The sequence below is a fragment of the Vicia villosa genome, unplaced genomic scaffold (genome assembly GCF_029867415.1).
Source record: "Vicia villosa cultivar HV-30 ecotype Madison, WI unplaced genomic scaffold, Vvil1.0 ctg.000790F_1_1, whole genome shotgun sequence".
NCBI classification, from domain to species: Eukaryota; Viridiplantae; Streptophyta; class Magnoliopsida; order Fabales; family Fabaceae; genus Vicia; species Vicia villosa.
In genome coordinates this window covers 132,439-150,224 of record NW_026705350.1, presented here as the reverse complement: position 1 = coordinate 150,224, position 17,786 = coordinate 132,439, and the positions used below count along the sequence as shown (strand labels likewise).

Genomic DNA, 17,786 nt, shown 5'->3' with positions numbered 1-17,786 from the left:
ACTAATATTCAAATTCAAACTGAGATTTTTGGTGGTTATTTTATTTAGCCATCTTAATAGCAATAATTTTTTAATTAATAACGTAAGAGTTTTCGCATGGAATCTTTCGTTTTTGCTGTTTCTAAGTTGCCGCCGTCAGTCAAGTCTCTGGATGGAGGTTCATTTAAGCGTTTTAGATTGTTGTTCTGGGATATTCTCACAGAAGACTAAGGAACCACTATTATAAAGGAGAGAGTGAACCTGATTGAAGAGGAACCACTATTAAAAAGGAGAGAGTGAACTGCTCAATTGATCAATGGTCGACTGTGTTGACTTAAGAGTCAACTCTGGTCAACATACAGTCAAAAGTCAGGATATTTGGTCAACATCAAGATTATGAAGTTACATTCATCATTTGATCAAGGGTTGATCATGATTCTTCAAGAAAAGCTCAGAAATCAACAAATGACAAAGTTTCTAAATTAAGGTTTTGAACTAAAAAGTCAACTGAACTTTGATCAGCCATAACTTTCTCATACTTCATCATAAATTCCTCAACCAAAACTCATTTTGAAGGAAATTCAATTCTCTAAAACTTTGTCTCACAAAAGGCTTGGCCAAAAATGCACCATTTGGAGGATATGAGCTAAAACAATACAGGTCCTTTTGAAAGTCCATAAAAAGCTATATTTTGTCAACGCCAATATCATCAAGATAAAATCTTCAAATGCAAAAAAAGTTCCAAAGTGGGTTGCCGAGGACATCTTGGGCTTTCCAAAAAGTATTAGATCATCTCCATATGATAAAAATTGAGTGAGTTATCATTGATGCAAGTTGGTAAAATTTCAAGGAAGGTACCAAACCATAATTGGCAAAATTCATATCATTAAGTATTGGCCCTTAAGACTTGGACCTCCCACGTGATTTTAAGCCTAAAGGAGGCCCATTGGTTAAATATTAGTACTATTATGATATTATTTCATTTTTATTTGTTTTTAATCATTTAAATCCAAATAAAATCAAATAAAATGATAAAATAATTCTATGATCAATGTTCCAAATTTCTCCTTGATTTAATCTGATCCAAGCTTGATCCAATGGCTAAGAAAGTATGAAGAAAGTGCATAAAATAGATGGAGTTCAAAAATAGAAAGTTTTAATGCAAATTGCAAATCAAATATTTTCTTCATGAAAGCAAGATATTTTCTCCATAATACTTGCCCTAATTTCACCCTTTATAAGCACATAACAAGGTCAGAATGAGGGGGACGAAAAAAGGAGGCCAAGAACAAGGGTTTTAAGTTACAAAAATTCAAGGAAACTGCGGAAAGAGAGAAGTTTCATTGCAACCTTTATCAATCAATCCTAAGCATCTATTCATTCTCCTGAGGTGTCCAACAATCGACCCAGGCCCTTTCACGATCCCAAAGTGTCCCTGAATCATATCATTCAATTGCTCCAGTTTGGTAAAAGTTCTTGCAATTGTTTTTTACTTTCCATGCATTGTTGACATATTTTATGTAAGCTTTAAGGCTTAAATCACGTTATGCCATTGTAGGGCTTTGAGGAACTGTCACTTTCGATCCTACTAATACAGAGTGTTTCAGCCCAAACTAACACTGCCATCGTGTTCGCAGCCCTTGAATTAGTGGATCTGGGTGTTTTTTTGTTTTTTTTGGAACTCACCGGAGAAGGTGACCGGAATTGAACCGGTCTGGTGGCCCTACTTGTTTGACTCGTTGACCAGGCGTGGCACGTACTCATTCGCCAGTCAAACGAATCCCTCTCTAGCTTTCATTCGTCCATTCCATTCAACCATGGGACCCGCCCTAACTTATTTGACTTCCCACCACTAACGTTTTTTTTATATTTGTGTTATTCCAATTGTTTCATTAATGACTAATCTCTACAGCCCAACTGGTAGAGTGAAAGGATTTTAACCATAGTGACATGGGTTCGAACCTCACCCATGCCACTCTTATTTTGTAATTGTTTACTCACAGATTCAAAGCCTCTCCCTCGCGCACGCGTACGATGCACCCTATCTGCCACTGGATCTTCTCAAACCCAAATCTAAAGGTTCCAGAATGTGATCCCTCATGGTGCACCTTCAGGAGGCTCCCACACTGGATCCCAACGCCTATTTTTTTGGTTTATTTCAATTACTTTTTTAATTTTTTATTATTAAACCATCAAACCCCATTTTAACCATTAACCTAAAATTAATCACTTTAATTAATTAATTAGAATTAGGTTTTTTCATTTAATTTAATCTAATTTTAGATTTAATTAATCAATATTGTATTTAATCATTAAAATAATTAGTTTTTTTAGGGTTTTATTTAATCAATTCTTAACAAAATTTTCAATTAGTTTAGTTAGGATTAGTTATTGACTTTAGGGTTTAATGTAGACATTAGATTAATTAATTAGATAATTTGTATATAATAATTAATTTAGTCGTTTAATCAAGTAATTAATTTATAATTAAGTTAATTTAGAATTAGTTTAATAATTAACTTAATTTAGGTATTTACTTAATCTCCTTAAACCTGATTTTTCCAACTCTAATTTCTCTCGATTCTTCTTCTCCCTCTCAAACTCTCAATGATTGTCGCATGTTTGTTTATTTATTTGTTTAAACTATTTCATTTATATTTAAATTCTAGAAATCGATGTATAGTTCGCAAAGGTTCTTTGTAATAACGTAGATTTATTTTCTCGCACTTTAATTTCCGCACTTTACTTTTCGCACTCCTCCGTTTTGGTTATGTATTCCCCCTCCCCGAAACCTTGTAATAGTTAGATTTATTTTCCGCTCTTACTTTCTGCACCCTTATAACTGCTAGATGTATGTTAGGATTGTATGAAAAGATAAAATCAATCGCTAGCTATCTCTAACCTCAAAGATAAAATATTTGAACCTAACACACTCTTCACACACTCACCCTTAGGGTAACCCTTCTTGTTGTCTTCGATTAAATGGTCAAGTCCCTCGAACGTGAGGGTGCCTTAGCACATGTTGCCTTTAATTCAAAAATCATCACAAAGATCATAGTTCCTCGATGACCCTCGATGTTGCCTACGAATATATGATTTCGTCCCTCGATTGTTGCCTACGAAAAGTGATGATCGTCCCTTCGAATTTGCTAAAAGTACCTCATATGTTGCCTTCGATGACCCTTCAATGTCTCTTTACATCCAATGTATAGGACTACATATCCATAAATTGTATGGATAGTACTATCACTCAACGAAAGCCTTAAAGTATATGAAAGACTTTACAACTTAGGGTAAGTAACTCTTAACTGCTTGCTCACCACGAATCAAAACTTCAAATGCTTTTCAAACCTTTCAAAACATCTTTCAAGATAACACTTTGTATATATTCGAATGATGAATCATTACAAAGTTAATTCTTTTACAAACTATTTTTCTAAACACACACGACACTCTTCAAACAAAAACAAGTGAGCTAAGCAATTAATAGCCCATGGATAACCATGGATACAAAGGGTGCTTGCACCTTCCCTTTGTTATAACTTACCCCCCGAACTCAAAATCTTTCAAAAGGTTTTTCCTATTCTTTTTTGTCTTTCCAAATTGGATAAAATAAAAGTCGGTGGCGACTCTTGCTATCCGCGTATTTAAAAGTCAGTTCACCCATTGATTACACACCTCCAAATGAAACCTCCCAAATATCTCCTCATTCCACCACTTGAGTTTCTCCTTAAAAGCCTTATTTTTTCTTTTAAAACGTAATCCACTCTTTCTTCCACTTTAAACCATTTCCATTCTTTCTCTATAAAGGGAAGAAAAGAATACAACGAAAACCATTCATTATTGAATTTGAACGGATTTGGCCCTCAATTAATATTATCCACCACCAACCAAATTGGACAATGATCCGAAATGTCCCTATTTCCGATAAGTTGACCAATCACCCCCATTTATTCACCAGGTTGCTAGACAAAAGAAATCGATCAATTCTACTCATAGACCTGCCATCTCCACTATACAACGAGAATTTTTCCCCTTAAACGGTATGTCCACTAAGTAACTCTTGTTAATGAATTCTGCAAATAAGTTTTATTCATTAGAAGTCACAATCTCCTCCCTCCCTTTCCTTTCACTACATTTTTTGATAACCTTGAAATCTCCTCCCATAATCCTTTCTCTATCCTTGATTTTCTCTTTTAAAGCTAACAAGTCCCTCCACAATCTTTTTTACTTAAATCGCACGAAGAGTAGAATTAACCACGTAATAAACATCCTTCTTCCATAAAATTTTGATCCCGAGAAATCCATCCCCTTTGAAGCTATTCAACACATCCATACAACCCATCTTCCAAAGGATTAAAAAACCTTCCTACCTTCCCGAAGAATTAGAGAAAGAAAAACCAACATTTGTGCCACTCCAAAAACTCTTAGCATAATTTTCATGGAAACTAGTCAATTTAGTCTCTTGAATAAAAAAGATGTCCACCCTTCCCTTGTTAATAATAGAAATCCCCCTTCTCCTCTTAAGAGTGTTACCTTTTCTTATATTCATTGATCCAATAATCATAAGGAATGATTTGAAATCTCCTTCCTACTTTCCTTAAGTTTACCTCCTCCGTTTTCCAATTTCTCGATCATACTAACCCATTTATTTCTTCCCTCCGAATCCACCACACCCAACACTCCGATGGTAGACTATAGTTTACTTCCCACATCTCCATTCAAGAACTCCCATTGTCTTCCGTTGTTTCTACAAATTTCTGATTCTTCATTTTGTTCACCATAACACACCGGCACACTCCCACTTTGTTGCCTCCCCGAATCCGATTGAGCGATAGAAAAATCAGCAACACCCTTCTTATCACTCTTCGAACAGTATAAAGGCGGTAACTTTCCCTTACCATTTGAACCTCCCTCCCCCTTATAGCGAATATCCTTTCCAATAGGGAAGGAACTTTTGCATATGGTACCTCCCATCTCCAATAAATTCTTGAACTTCACCTTTTTAGATTTGTTTCTTCCGTGGTGTTTCATTAACAAACATTGAACGATCGGCCTCTCCAACTCGGAAGAAAGAGCAAACTAAGAATCCACCACAATGATAAGTTCATAGCATTTAATCCCTTGACTGTTAACAACAACCTTATCAAAATAACCACTCATTGTTCCATCTCTATTTTTAGCATTACGCAAAAAGGAACTTGCTTCTTTCTCCCTTGTAATGAGCCTGCCTTTGTGCACTCCAAAATTATTCTTCGACCTTCCATTTAACATAACAGGATCATCCTTCATCCCTGTTTCCAAGGAGTTTTGTATACGATCATTACTATATACTAAATCATAATTATCCTCTCCTTCGAAAAAATTGCTCGACCAATCGTCTTCAGACTCAGAATACATTGAAGCAAAAATAAGAGTCTTAGAGTTACTTGTAGCATTGCGCGTTGGGCCATAAGAATCTTCCCTAAGGATAAGCTCGTACTTCTTCCCATCAATCTTAACGTAAAGTTTATCCAAAAGTATGAATGAAAGAGACACCTTTACCATGAATCTAGCTATGTCAATATTAGTACCTTTTGAAGTAGATTCGTCAAGGAAAACAAAGGATCCTAGAGAATCGGCCAGCTTCACGAAGAACTCCGCGCTCCAACTGTGAACCAGAACACCATGCGCTCTTATCCAAACTATCCTTCCATCATCCACATCCGAATCATTTCACCTCCTAATAACCTGAAACCATTGTTTCCATCAAGTTTATCCATCACCTATAAGATCTTTGATTACTCCTTCCTCCACTTCTTCTAATAAACACAAATTTCCTCCCATCGGCAAAACTTTGATCGCAAAGTAACCTTCTATTTTGAAATGTGTTTGAATTTTGTAAGTAGATCCTGGTATAGTCACAATCCCAATGTAAGCTTTGTTTGGTCTTGCTCTGTCCTCCTCCTTAGTTTTGAAACTGAAATGCGAGCAATCCATCTCCTTGCCATCTTCCTTAGTTTTCTCTTCTGTAACGACATCCACAAATGTTTCATTATCTTTCTTCGCATTATTAACCTCCAAATCCCGACGTGGTGCTTGACCTTTATTTCAAAACCTTTGATACATCTTTCCCCCGAACCTTCCCTGCTCCAACTCCTTGAAATGCTCAAATCTTAGAAGATTATGGTGGATTTTCTTCCCCGACATCATCACATTATCCAAACGGACCGCCAAAAGCCTATCATCCTCTACCTCCTCAAACTTGGAAAAACCAAAGCTCTTCCTCAACTTTTTCCTTCTCAGAGAGATAGCCACCTCCACCACCTTCCCTATACAGTCAAACAATTCGAATAAAGCCCTATCATTGCAATAATTTAGAAAATCAGAGATGTAAACAAAAGTTAGAGGCTCATGTCTCCATTTCTAAAAACCTCCTCCACATAGAAACGTATCCCACCTTGATGTCCAATTCTTGAAGCTTCTCTTCTTCACCTCTCCCATCCATCTCTCCAGTGCTGAAACCCGCCTTCCATCACTGAGATTGACACAAAACCCTAACCCCTTTTAGAGAGAGGTTAGAGAACACGTTTATATATATATATATAGAGAGAGAGAGAGAGAGAAAGAGAAAGAGAGAGAGAGAGAGAGAGAGAGCTATACCAATGCATCTGTATATGGAAATAATAGTTAGTAGTGGCGGCCTTGAGAAATACCATCAATAGGAGTAAAAATTAGCATATGTTTATACGTTTAATATAAGCGCACATACATAGTTAAAAATTTAAAATATTGAGTACATCATTATTCATTGAAGAAAGAGCTTTGTAAAAGTTAGTTAATCTGACTTTCGTTCCAAGATTAGATATATATATTTCTACATGCTTATAATTCAACTCTCACTCTCAACTCACAAATTTCTCTCTCTCTCACACTCACTCTCAACTCACGAATTTCTCTCTCACTCACTCTCAACTCACAAATCTCTCTACTCAAGAAAAAAAGAAAAAGATTAAGGGAAGAATATCGTAGAGGATGGCGAAAGGTGATGTTTACGTATTTTCTTTGTATGAAATATGAACCAGTTTTGTTTACATAGTTTAATTTTCGTTTTTGTTTATAGCAAGGATGAAATGTATTTTCTTTGTATGAAATATGAACCAGTTTTGTTTACATAGTTTAATTTTCGTTTTTGTTTATAGCAAGGATGAAATGTACGGATTAGGAGTAGTTGATGAAAGAACTGGAGGTGAATTCAGTAGGTAGGTTTTGTAACTTTAATTATATTAGTTCTTGAATCTTGTTAAATTGTAGGTAATTTTTACATAGTTTAATTGTATTTGTAGGTGATTTTTACATAGTTTCATTGTATTGGATAATTATTATTTATTTTGGATCTTGTTTTTGATTGAACGTTGTAGGAAGAAGAAAAAGAAACTCAAGAAAAAGTGCTTGAATCCCATAGTGACAACAATGTTTAGAGTTGGAGTGATGACGACGATGATGATACGATTTCACCTGAATTTCAAGGGAAAAGGGTGGTATTCGAAAGGGGAGAACCGAGGTATGGGATTCATTTCATCTGTTGACCTAATTTTATGATGTATTCGAAAGTTAGTTCTGATTGCAACAAAACTGCGTCACGACCGCTCTTCGTTTTGTAAAACCTTGGTTATATTTGACCTAATTTTATGATGTATTCGAAAGTTAGTTCTGATTGCAACAAAACTGCGTCACTACCGCTCTTCGTTTTGTAAAACCTTGGTTATATCTTTAGAAAATTAGGTTGATGATATATGTTTGGATTAGTGTATGAAGAGTAATGGTTGTTATACTATTGTTGTAGCAATACTACTCCTTCTCGTCGTGTTCATAAGGCGCATGAGAAAAAGAAAACAAAAGATGATTTGAAAAAAGAGCTTCTGATGCAAACTACTTACGAAATGCACGAAACGATAAACAAGAAAAGGAGGGTGCAGCAGGAAATTGAAGACTTGACCACTTCATTCATGGTTGAACGTTCTTACGGAAAGAGACAGAGTGATACCATGTGAGTTACTTACTAGTATGTTGTTTTTTTTTTTTTTTGATTCATAGTATGTTGTTATTTATGCTTTAGTGTTATATTGTTATTATTATTAATTATTAATATATATCCTTATTCTATATGAAGGGACCGATTGGAGAAAGCTAAGATGGAATTAGAGGCCTTAAAGCTTAGATATGATGATCTGGAAGAGAAGAAACAAACACAAAAAGGTTTGAAGAAGGGAAAAGGATGGAAGAGAAGCGAAAGGAAGAAATAAAAGAAAATGAACAAGTTTGATTATATTATAAACTAGTAACAAACCCGTGTGTTCGCACGGGTTATGATACGGGACGCATATTTATTTTAGATGTATATTTTTTAATAGAAAAAAGTCTGAAAGATGTGAAAAATAATAATTGAATGTGTAGAAAAATATCTGGTACCCGTGAAAAAATAATAATTGAATGTATAGAAAAATGTCTGGTACATGTGAAAAAAATAAGAATTGAATGTATAGAAAAAATTTCGGTACCCGTGAAAAAATAATAATTGAATGTTTAGAAAAATATCTGGTACTCGTGAAAAAATAATAATTGAATGTATAGAAAAATGTCTGGTATCAGTGAAAATAATTGAATGTTTAGAAAAATGTCTGGTACCCGTGAAAAAATAATAATTGAATGTATAGAAAAATGTCTGGTACCCGTGAAAAAATAATAATTGAATGTTTAGAAAAATATCTAATACCCGTGAAAAAATAATAATTGAATGTTTAGAAAAACGTCTGATACCCGTGAAAATATAATAATTGATCATATAAAAAATGTCTCGTGAAAAAATAATAATTAAATATATAGTTGGACTAATGTCTGGTTTTAAATTAGAGGATAATTATTAAAAACTTAATTAAACACAACATAAAATAAATAATTTTAACCAATTCAAAACCAACCCATATTTAATTGGTCAACCACATGGTTTTATTTACAAACAAATTTATTCTTATTCATATTTAATTCTACAAATCAATAAAATATGTTAAGTTTATTATTTTGTAAAAATAGTGTTGAAATTCAATTTTACAACCTTTTTGGTAAAATTAAATACAACCTTTACGGTCTGTTTGTTTGAGGTGATTTTAAGAAGAGAGAAATGTAAGAGAGAGTAACATGAGAAATGCATATTTTCCCCTGCTTGGTTCATGAGAGAAATATAGACGACAGATTAAATATTGTGGGCCCCATGCACTTTTGCTTTCTCGGCACATTTATGAAGAAAAGGAACAGTAGTAATTATTCCAGTTCTTTTTCCACATATACCCTTTATTTCATTGACATCCATGACTAATATATTCAATTAATTTATAATTTAAGCTTGATTAAAGCATATTAATAATTTTTTTTTTGGAAAAATAACTTTGATTAATAAAAAAAGTCAAGAAAATATACGACGATCGCTTGGATCCAGCCAACAAGCAGCTAAATAACTAAAAGAGAAAAAAGACCCAAGCCTACATTAACATTAGACTAACAATATGAGACTTAAGAATAGGACTATACCACCCTCTAAAAACAATCTTAGAAATAATATCTTGGATAATAGTTGCACTTTCAACTTTCTTCCCAAAACAGATGTTGTTTCGAAACATCCACACGCCATAAATTGTTTCCGTTGCTGCCAACTTTAGCAATGCAACCCTCCATCCTTTACATGTCCCATGATTAGCAAGCCAAAAAAGCTCCTCATCCCATCCTTTAGGGGAATGCTGCACTTGAATCCACTGAAGGATACTGCTCCATACTTTCCTTAATTCCTCACATTCAAAAAGTAGGTGTTGTAGAGTTTCCTCTTTACCACAAAAGCCACAGTCACTGTTAGGCTGCAAGTTAAAGTTCATCAGCCTTTTTCTAGTTGCCAATCTATTGTGGCAAGCTAACTAGAAAATCAGTTTTGCCCTGGGTCTAGCACAGTTGTTAATCAGCAGCTTATGCCAATACACTACAAGACCAATTTTCATGTTCATATACACCAACTTCATACGAAAAATACCTTGGCACAACATAGTGTTCCAGTCATCAGAATTCCTACCAACATAGTCCCTCTTCTCAAGGATATTGCGCATAATCCAAGTACTGTTAGTCTTGATCTTTGCCTCCATGATGTCGTTACTTTTGAGATAGTACTCGTGAATCCACTTAACCCAAAGGTTGTCACTTTTGTTACAAAGATTCCACAGCAGTTTTAGCACAACATAGTTATTCCACGTGGTAAGATCTATCAACCCCAAACCACCATGCTTCACTGGCTTACAAACATATGGAATCAATTTTTCTAAAGACCGCTTTCGGAATCGGAAAAAACATAATCCAGTAGTTGGACATAGCAAAAGTAACACTATTAATAAGCTGGAGTCTGCCAGCATAACTCAGGAAACGCGTTGTCCAGTGACGTATTCTACAAACAATCTTCTCAATTAGGCCCATGTAATGACATATTGCAAGCTTCTTACAAGAAAGAGGAACACCTAGGTACCTAAAGGGAAGACTCTATTCTTTGAACCCAGACAGTTGGAGAATATTACTTTTGGTATTATGATCTATATTGCCAAAGTAAATATTACTTTTACTGGAGTTAATCTTCATACATGTGGAGTTGGCAAAGTCTTTGAAGGCTTTAAGCATTAGATCAACAGACTTGGAGTCACCATTAGCATAGAGTAGAATGTCATCATCAAACATCAAATTGGTTAGCTGTAACTTCTTACACTTCGAATGATGCTTAAACTCTGAGTTACATTGCATTTTGAGGAGGCAGCGTGATAAGTGCCAAAATGTCGATATTATGAGTATATATTTGTGGCACTTATCGATTCTATTCATTCTGTTTTTGTAATAAATTCCCCACTTTTATGTAAATATTAGCATAATTGAGTTTTGATTCGTTTCATGTATAGTTTAATAGTTTTTCCTCTGTTTTTATAGGTATTCTTGTATATCGGAGCCTCGAGGAATAAAGTGTTGAAGGCACGGCGTCGATTGCGCAGTTTTGGAGCTAAAAAAGGAAGTTGTGTAGCAGAAGGTCCGCTTAGCGGAGCACAAGCGGAGCTTGGCAGAAGCTGGAAGAAGTTTAGGGTCCGCTTAGCGGAGGTCCCTCGCTAAGCGGGATCGCCTGTACTGTTGCAGATATTTTTGGGAATAAGTGTAGTCCGCTTAGCGGAGGAGGCCCGCTTAGCGGAGCTGCGCAGAATTGTGTTTATATTCTCTTCATTTGTACATGTTAGGGTTATGGTTTTGGGAGAGTTTTAGTCCCAACTCCATCATTTTCATTCTTAGAGTAGGATTGGCTTAGAAAACAACACTGGGTCATGAACTTGGAAGATCGGAGGTGGATTTCTCATCAACTGGAGCTGACAACCCGCGAGATGTTTGGCTTATCTCTTCTATTCTCTGTGTATTTCTTTGTGTTGGGTTTGTTTGTATAGTTACTCGAATCTTATGTATATTTATCGATTATAATGTTATGTTTACCTTGCTTTACAAATATGTGTTGATATTGTTCTGAATTTTTGCTCTATGCTGGGGATTTGGGTTGCTTTAGAGATAAACTTCTTGAATCCATATCTAGGATGATAATCTGTTGGTTCTGAACTCTAGAGATAGATTTAGAGCTAGCATTCACTGTGGGTATCTGTACTTAATGCTTTCGTGTTTGAGCGGCGCGCGAGAGATCGCCGACGTGAGAATACGGATGTTCTCCCGACTTCGCGTTAGAGATAACCTTAGTTGTGAGATGATCTCGTTTGTGCTCCAGAGATGGACGCTTATGTGAGAGATACGTGATGACATAGATGAGTATTGTAGGTTTAGTATAATGGGTCGGTAAGTTTACGTTTGTGAAGAGTGAATATATTTACATTCCTGATAAGTTATTTCTCTTCTAAGAATGTGTTTATTCTTTTACTGTCTATATCTTTGTTTAATTTTTGCTCATTAAATCCAAAGTTCGAAACCGTAGAAACTGTTGAATGGCATCTCTCCATCTCTGAGGATGATAATTCCCGGATCAATATTTCCAAATCTTTTTTGTTGCTTGCCCTATACTGCTTTTCAAGGTTGTGAATTGCATCGCAGTAGTTTTCGTGGTTTTGAGCTTTGTATATATCGTATATATTGTATATTTTCACTTGTATACATATAATTACTTGTGCATGTTTACTTGTTTATAGTTGTATGATAATAGTTGTTTGTGTTCCATACTTGTGCATATGTGTTGGTTTGTGTACATAATTGTATATTTGTGTTTTCTTTTATGTTCGTATAATTGTTGTATATATTGTACCCGTAACATTTGTTGAGTGTTTTGGTTAGGAAACTTTCTTTAGGTTTGCACGGTGAGACGTCACCGTGGCATGACGGGAGGAAGCTACTTTCCAAACACCGAAACAATAAAGACGTCGAGCTAACGACGTAAAACAAGCGCTTGTTGGGAGGCACCCCAACGGTTGTAAATGTTGTTTATATTTAGGATTAACACTACAAGAAAATAAATGGTTAGCTACCATAATTTTGCTACCAATTATTTTCATAGTTAATCTCTATTTATAAAACAATCAATTAACTTAAATTAACTTAAATTACGTAAACTAACAATAAGTTATATTTTAATACAACTAATATCAACTTACATATATTATTACTCTTACTGTTTCAACATTGTCTATTTCTTTTTACTTATTATTTTTGTTGTTATTATATTGTATATATTATTATATATGTATAATATTATTATTATACTATATAATATTATTAGAAATTGAAAATTATTTTATGTTGCTCACAATAATCTCAAGCACCCGCGTAACACGAAATTAGGGTTTGCAATGAGTCATAGAAGAATGGACCTCGACGACGAAGACAATGAGGATTTCGATGAAGAGGAAGCGGTTGATGAAGACGAGGAAGAAGTGGATGAGTGAGTCGATGATTACGATGGCGGTGGAAAAGCTAGCCGCAAGCGCCAATACAAGAAAGTTTCTGCTTCGAATTTCTTCAATGAAGAGGTTGAAGTTGATACAGGTGATGAAGAGGAGGAAGAAGAAGGGGAAGACGGTTTGTTTTCTTAATTTTTTTTTATTTCATCAATTTCAGTTTGGTTTAGATTAGAGGGAAGTTAGTATTGAATTAGGGTTGAAACTATGATGCGTGAGATTCGAGGATCATTTGTAACTAGGGTTCTCATGCGAATGAAATTTATCATTGTTAACAAGTAGGTGCACCTGTTATTATTGGTGTTTTGTTGCAGTTATATTGATTTCAGTTTAGAGAGAGTAAGTTAAAAAAATAGGATTATCAACACAAGCATCTGTGTTTTAATCAGAAAATCAATTAAGTGAATGTGGATTTAAAGCATTTTCTTAGGATTTGATCATGTATATGGTGGTTAAACTCTCCTGGTTACTCTCGCCCTGTTTAGATTTTAGATTTTTCATGTCATGACCCAAAACTATAAGAGATCAAGGGATATTAATTAAGTGAATGCAACTGAATAGACATGTATGTAAATGATACCCTGTTTCCTTCTAATCATGTCATTAGTTGTTTAGTGCAATAGCAATAATTTTCTGAGAAAATTACATTGTTTGTTTTAAAGCAAGGGAAAATATCTGAAGCTGGAAAAGAAATAGTTGCTTCGGTTATGCAGGACTTGACAGTAGCAAGTCAAGGTTCTTCTGAACCTGAAGCAAGATGGTTTGAACTGTTTAGTAGCCGATATCGAAAAGGTATTGTAAAATTTAAGTTTAGACATACTCTAGGTTTGATTATCAAATGACGAATAGGTTTGAACTACTATTAGTTATACCTTTATGAGCTAGTTTTACATGTTTGTTACGGTAGATGCTAACATTCAGCTTTTAAAGCTCAACTTCATTTTGGTTTGTTCTGAAATGACTTATGCTGAATGATTTCTTATAGCATTTCTCTAAAACATTTGTTGTTACAGTTGTCAGCGTTGGCGCAACACTTTTCTTACTCCAGCAATTGGCTAGAATAAATATCGTTGTTCAATATTTAACTCCTGTCTTCCGCAGTGCTGGAATCACTTCTGATGTTGCAGCAAGTGCTTTGGTTGGTGCATCAAATATTTTTGGTTAGTACTATTTTTCATTCTATAAATGTATGTGCTATTTTCTCAAACACTACATTTGGTGTTTGATTCTGGTATAGGCACTGTTATTTCTTCCTTCTTGATGGACAGAAAAAGAAGGAAAAGTCTCCATATACTGTGTGAAACTTATAGACTTGTTTGGAGATTATTTGTTCTGTTCTTTTTGTAACCAATGAGAGCTTAAAGACAGTCACAATCTCATATAGTGGGCACATTAGCTGGAGGCTTTATTCTGGATTATATGGTTGTAATTTGTAAATGACCTTTCTGATTAGACAAACATTTAAAAACTTAACAATTCTTCATACTACACATAGTTTACCATCTAATTGCAGTCACTTTGAAGCTACAGACCAACAATAGTAGACCTTAGCTTAAAATACATATACTAGAAATCATTAAAACATTAGATTATTTAGTGTCCTTATATTGACCAATTTATGTATGTGTGTATATGGTCTTTGATATGAATCTCTCCAAGAAACAACAACATTGAATGTTAGAGCAAATATAATTTATGTGTCTCTGGCTTTAGAATGGTTGGCCACTGTTATTTGAAGATTAACTTATTTGTCATTTATATGATGATTATTTATAGAGAGATTAACATGTGTGTGATTTGTGTGAAAATATATTTTGGCATGTCAATTCTTTCGGCTCTTATTTCTATTACGAATAGATGCGGAAACAAATACTAAGATAGTACAAACTTACTGTATTGTTGGCATGTCAGTCCTTTCAGCTCTTATTTCCTACTGTTTTTGTAGGGCCAATGCCACCATCTCATCGGAGATCACTTTATACTTAGTTTCAATGATTATGTTTTCTTCAAAAATATACAACATTATCCCTCTTGTTCAAAGTACCAAGACAAGGCTTACAAAGAGAAAGGTAAGGCATTTCTGAAATTTCATGCATGTTATGCCTCATAGTAAGCCAATTATGGAGGTCTAAAAACCATAATTCGGTGTTGATTTATAGATTTGTTACTGTCATTAAGAGAGAAGCTGCTAGAAGAATTCTCACCGGATGATACGTGTAAGATTGGATCTTAGCTGGCCACGAATATTCTCAAGGCGTGTCATGTGGATTTCTGAATGATTTATTTTGTTCCAAAACTATTAACTTTGTAATCGATGTTTTCACATTTTTCAGGATGGTTCATTAGTTCATGATGATTTTATCTATGAACTATATGAAAGTAAATTAAAACAAACTCCAATATTGTCCACGGAGGTCCCTACATTTTTGAGTGCTAATCAACGTTTAGAATTAGTATGTGACACATTTATTGCCCTCATACATTTTTGTGTTCATTGGATTGCATTATAAGCTCTTCTCTTACCAGTGACAGAAAATTTGGCGCAACACTTTTGAGCACAGGTTTTGACCCATCTCATCCTGCTGGGAGGATTTTTGTATCGACTTCATTTGATACGCCTTACGAGGATATGGCTGATAACTGCGAAGTACTTATAATGGGAAAGCACAATATGTCTAGATTGACGAGTACCGCCGATCAAACACAAGAAAGTTCAGCGAACTCCACTTTACCAACTCACGACAGTGAATCGAAAACCACAGACTCATCTCCCCATGACGATCTCTTGAAGGTACTTCCTTGCTTTTGTATCCATATTTAGTAAACATACATGTTTACATTTAGATATATAAGTTTTCTTTTATTATGGCCAACAACTTTATAAATTACTCTAGATTTCCTTAAGTCTATACAAATTTGGAGTGGAATCAAATGTTCTGTTTGCTAATATTAGACAAATGATATAGAAAATGGAAAATATGAAGCAATGCTCACCATAAATTACTCTAGATTTTCTTAAGTCTATACAAATTTGGCGTTTCATAAATTATATAATGATTATAAATGCGAGTCTAATGTGATTTTAGATCATTATTTAAGACTCCACCACTCTTAGTCTTTAGTGTCATCTGTAGGGATTAATGACTGGAATAGGAAATTAATATTTTCAGACACAAAAGTATACATTGTCTATGGGCTTTAAGACCCTGGCCATCTTTCATATCATGATTATATAGTCTGTATCTCAAGTAGTTCTAAATGTAAATTTTTATTTTGACATCTTTATGTAATCTAAGCTTAGCAAGTCATGGTAAACAAATAACACATTATCTGCCTTCATATTTTCAAGGTCTCTGAAAACAAGAGAGCATCAACGTCAATATCTTTTATATTCCAGCTGCCTTCATTTTTTCAAGGTCTCTGAAAACAAGAGAGCATCAACGTCAATATCTTTTATATTCCAGCACAAGTATATTGTGTTAGTTTTCACATTTATATGAATGCTTGAAACCTACAGAAAGAAGAAGCCATAGCTATCAACTCGAATTTTCGTTAAACTATTACATATAGATGCTTCACAAACAAGATGTTAATTATGTTTTAGCATATTAAATTAATTAATTGATAGTGCATTCTGGTATGATTGTCACTCAGTACTAAGCAACATATTGCATTTTTATTGTATGCTTTATTTTTTGTTAATCCACATGGAACTTTTCCCCTTTGAAAATTTGATGTCCCATTAGTAACTCATCAGCATTATGGTCCTTAATAGTGATGGATGCTGATTTTGTTTTGTAGATATTAAAATTAAGATCTAAATAGTTCAATAAAATTTAAGTGTTTATTCAATTCTTTTTGGAGCTATTTGTGATGCCTGCATATTAGTTCTCATAAACTAGTTACAATTGGTTGCCTTTTGCCTTTAATTGTAAATCACTCTGTACCAGAGGATTTTCCAATATATACTAGTTATAATTCAGTATCCTGTTAATCTCAATTTCTCTTTCATATTTGTTCTTCATTTGATTTTTTGTGTGCAATCCAATAATTGGACAGTTCTTAAGTCAGAATTTGATACGGGCAAGAGGTTCAATTTGAGAGTATATTTTTAAATTTTAGCTTGAGATTTGCTATGATATTTTTGTGGCGAATTTGAAGCTATTTAGTTAGAAAACCTAAATTGAAGACCGAATTTAGCTAGAGTTTGGTTGTGATTTAGCTAGGTATATTTAAATATTAGCTGGTACTTTGCTAGGAAATTTTTGTATAGATAATTAGCCACCCAATCCATGCTACGGCTTATATTGTAGTTAATCCCAAACAAATCTCCAACTAACTTGGTTTGATAGAGATTAGCTACAAATTTGTTTCTGTTTCTGTCGTAGCTAAACTCCGATTTTCTTGTAGATAAGAAGTATTTAGGTGAAGTGGAGGAAAATTGGAACACTTGTTTCTGTTCTGATTTTTCTGGTTTTTCTGTCATCCGCTAAGTGAGTCTATCTCCGCTAAGCGATGAAAGAAAAATTTTGTTTTCTTGCAAAATTAGTAGGTTTGCATTATTAGTAGGTTGCGTTTCATTTTTGTTTTTTCACCGTCGGTATTAAAACTCATGCGGTGTCCATAGGTTGCACACGTGGGGAAATTCCGATCCTCATAAGTCTAGTGCGTAGAGAGTAGAGACCCTATGTCATAGCTAATTTTTGTTTTCCAATTAGCTTACAATTGTACTAACTTTAAGTTACATTCAATTGATCCAGAATAATAATATGCATTTTGGTGATTTATCTAGTAAGAAACACATGATTTTCT

At 34.3% G+C, this 17,786-nt stretch overlaps 1 protein-coding gene across 9 annotated transcripts; it reads left to right on the top strand.

The window, feature by feature from the left end:
- The first annotated feature begins 12,782 nt into the window (after nt 1-12,782).
- Nucleotides 12,783-17,303, top strand: LOC131631212 (uncharacterized). 9 transcript variants are annotated; one of them, XR_009292634.1, is made up of 8 exons: nt 12,783-13,095; nt 13,637-13,766; nt 14,076-14,134; nt 14,920-15,043; nt 15,134-15,190; nt 15,308-15,427; nt 15,501-15,765; nt 16,324-17,303. XR_009292634.1 is itself a non-coding variant. In XM_058901993.1 (5 exons), the coding sequence occupies exons 1-5, from the start codon at nt 12,904-12,906 to the stop codon at nt 15,205-15,207; spliced, it is 579 nt and encodes a 192-aa protein (XP_058757976.1). In that variant the 5' UTR covers nt 12,786-12,903; the 3' UTR covers nt 15,208-16,317. The 9 variants fall into 9 exon arrangements, 1 of the variants encoding a protein (XP_058757976.1); XR_009292633.1 differs by having other exon boundaries at nt 15,308-15,765; nt 16,324-17,302; XR_009292632.1 differs by having other exon boundaries at nt 12,786-13,095; nt 15,134-15,427; nt 15,536-15,765; nt 16,324-17,302.
- Nucleotides 17,304-17,786: the final 483 nt, after the last annotated feature.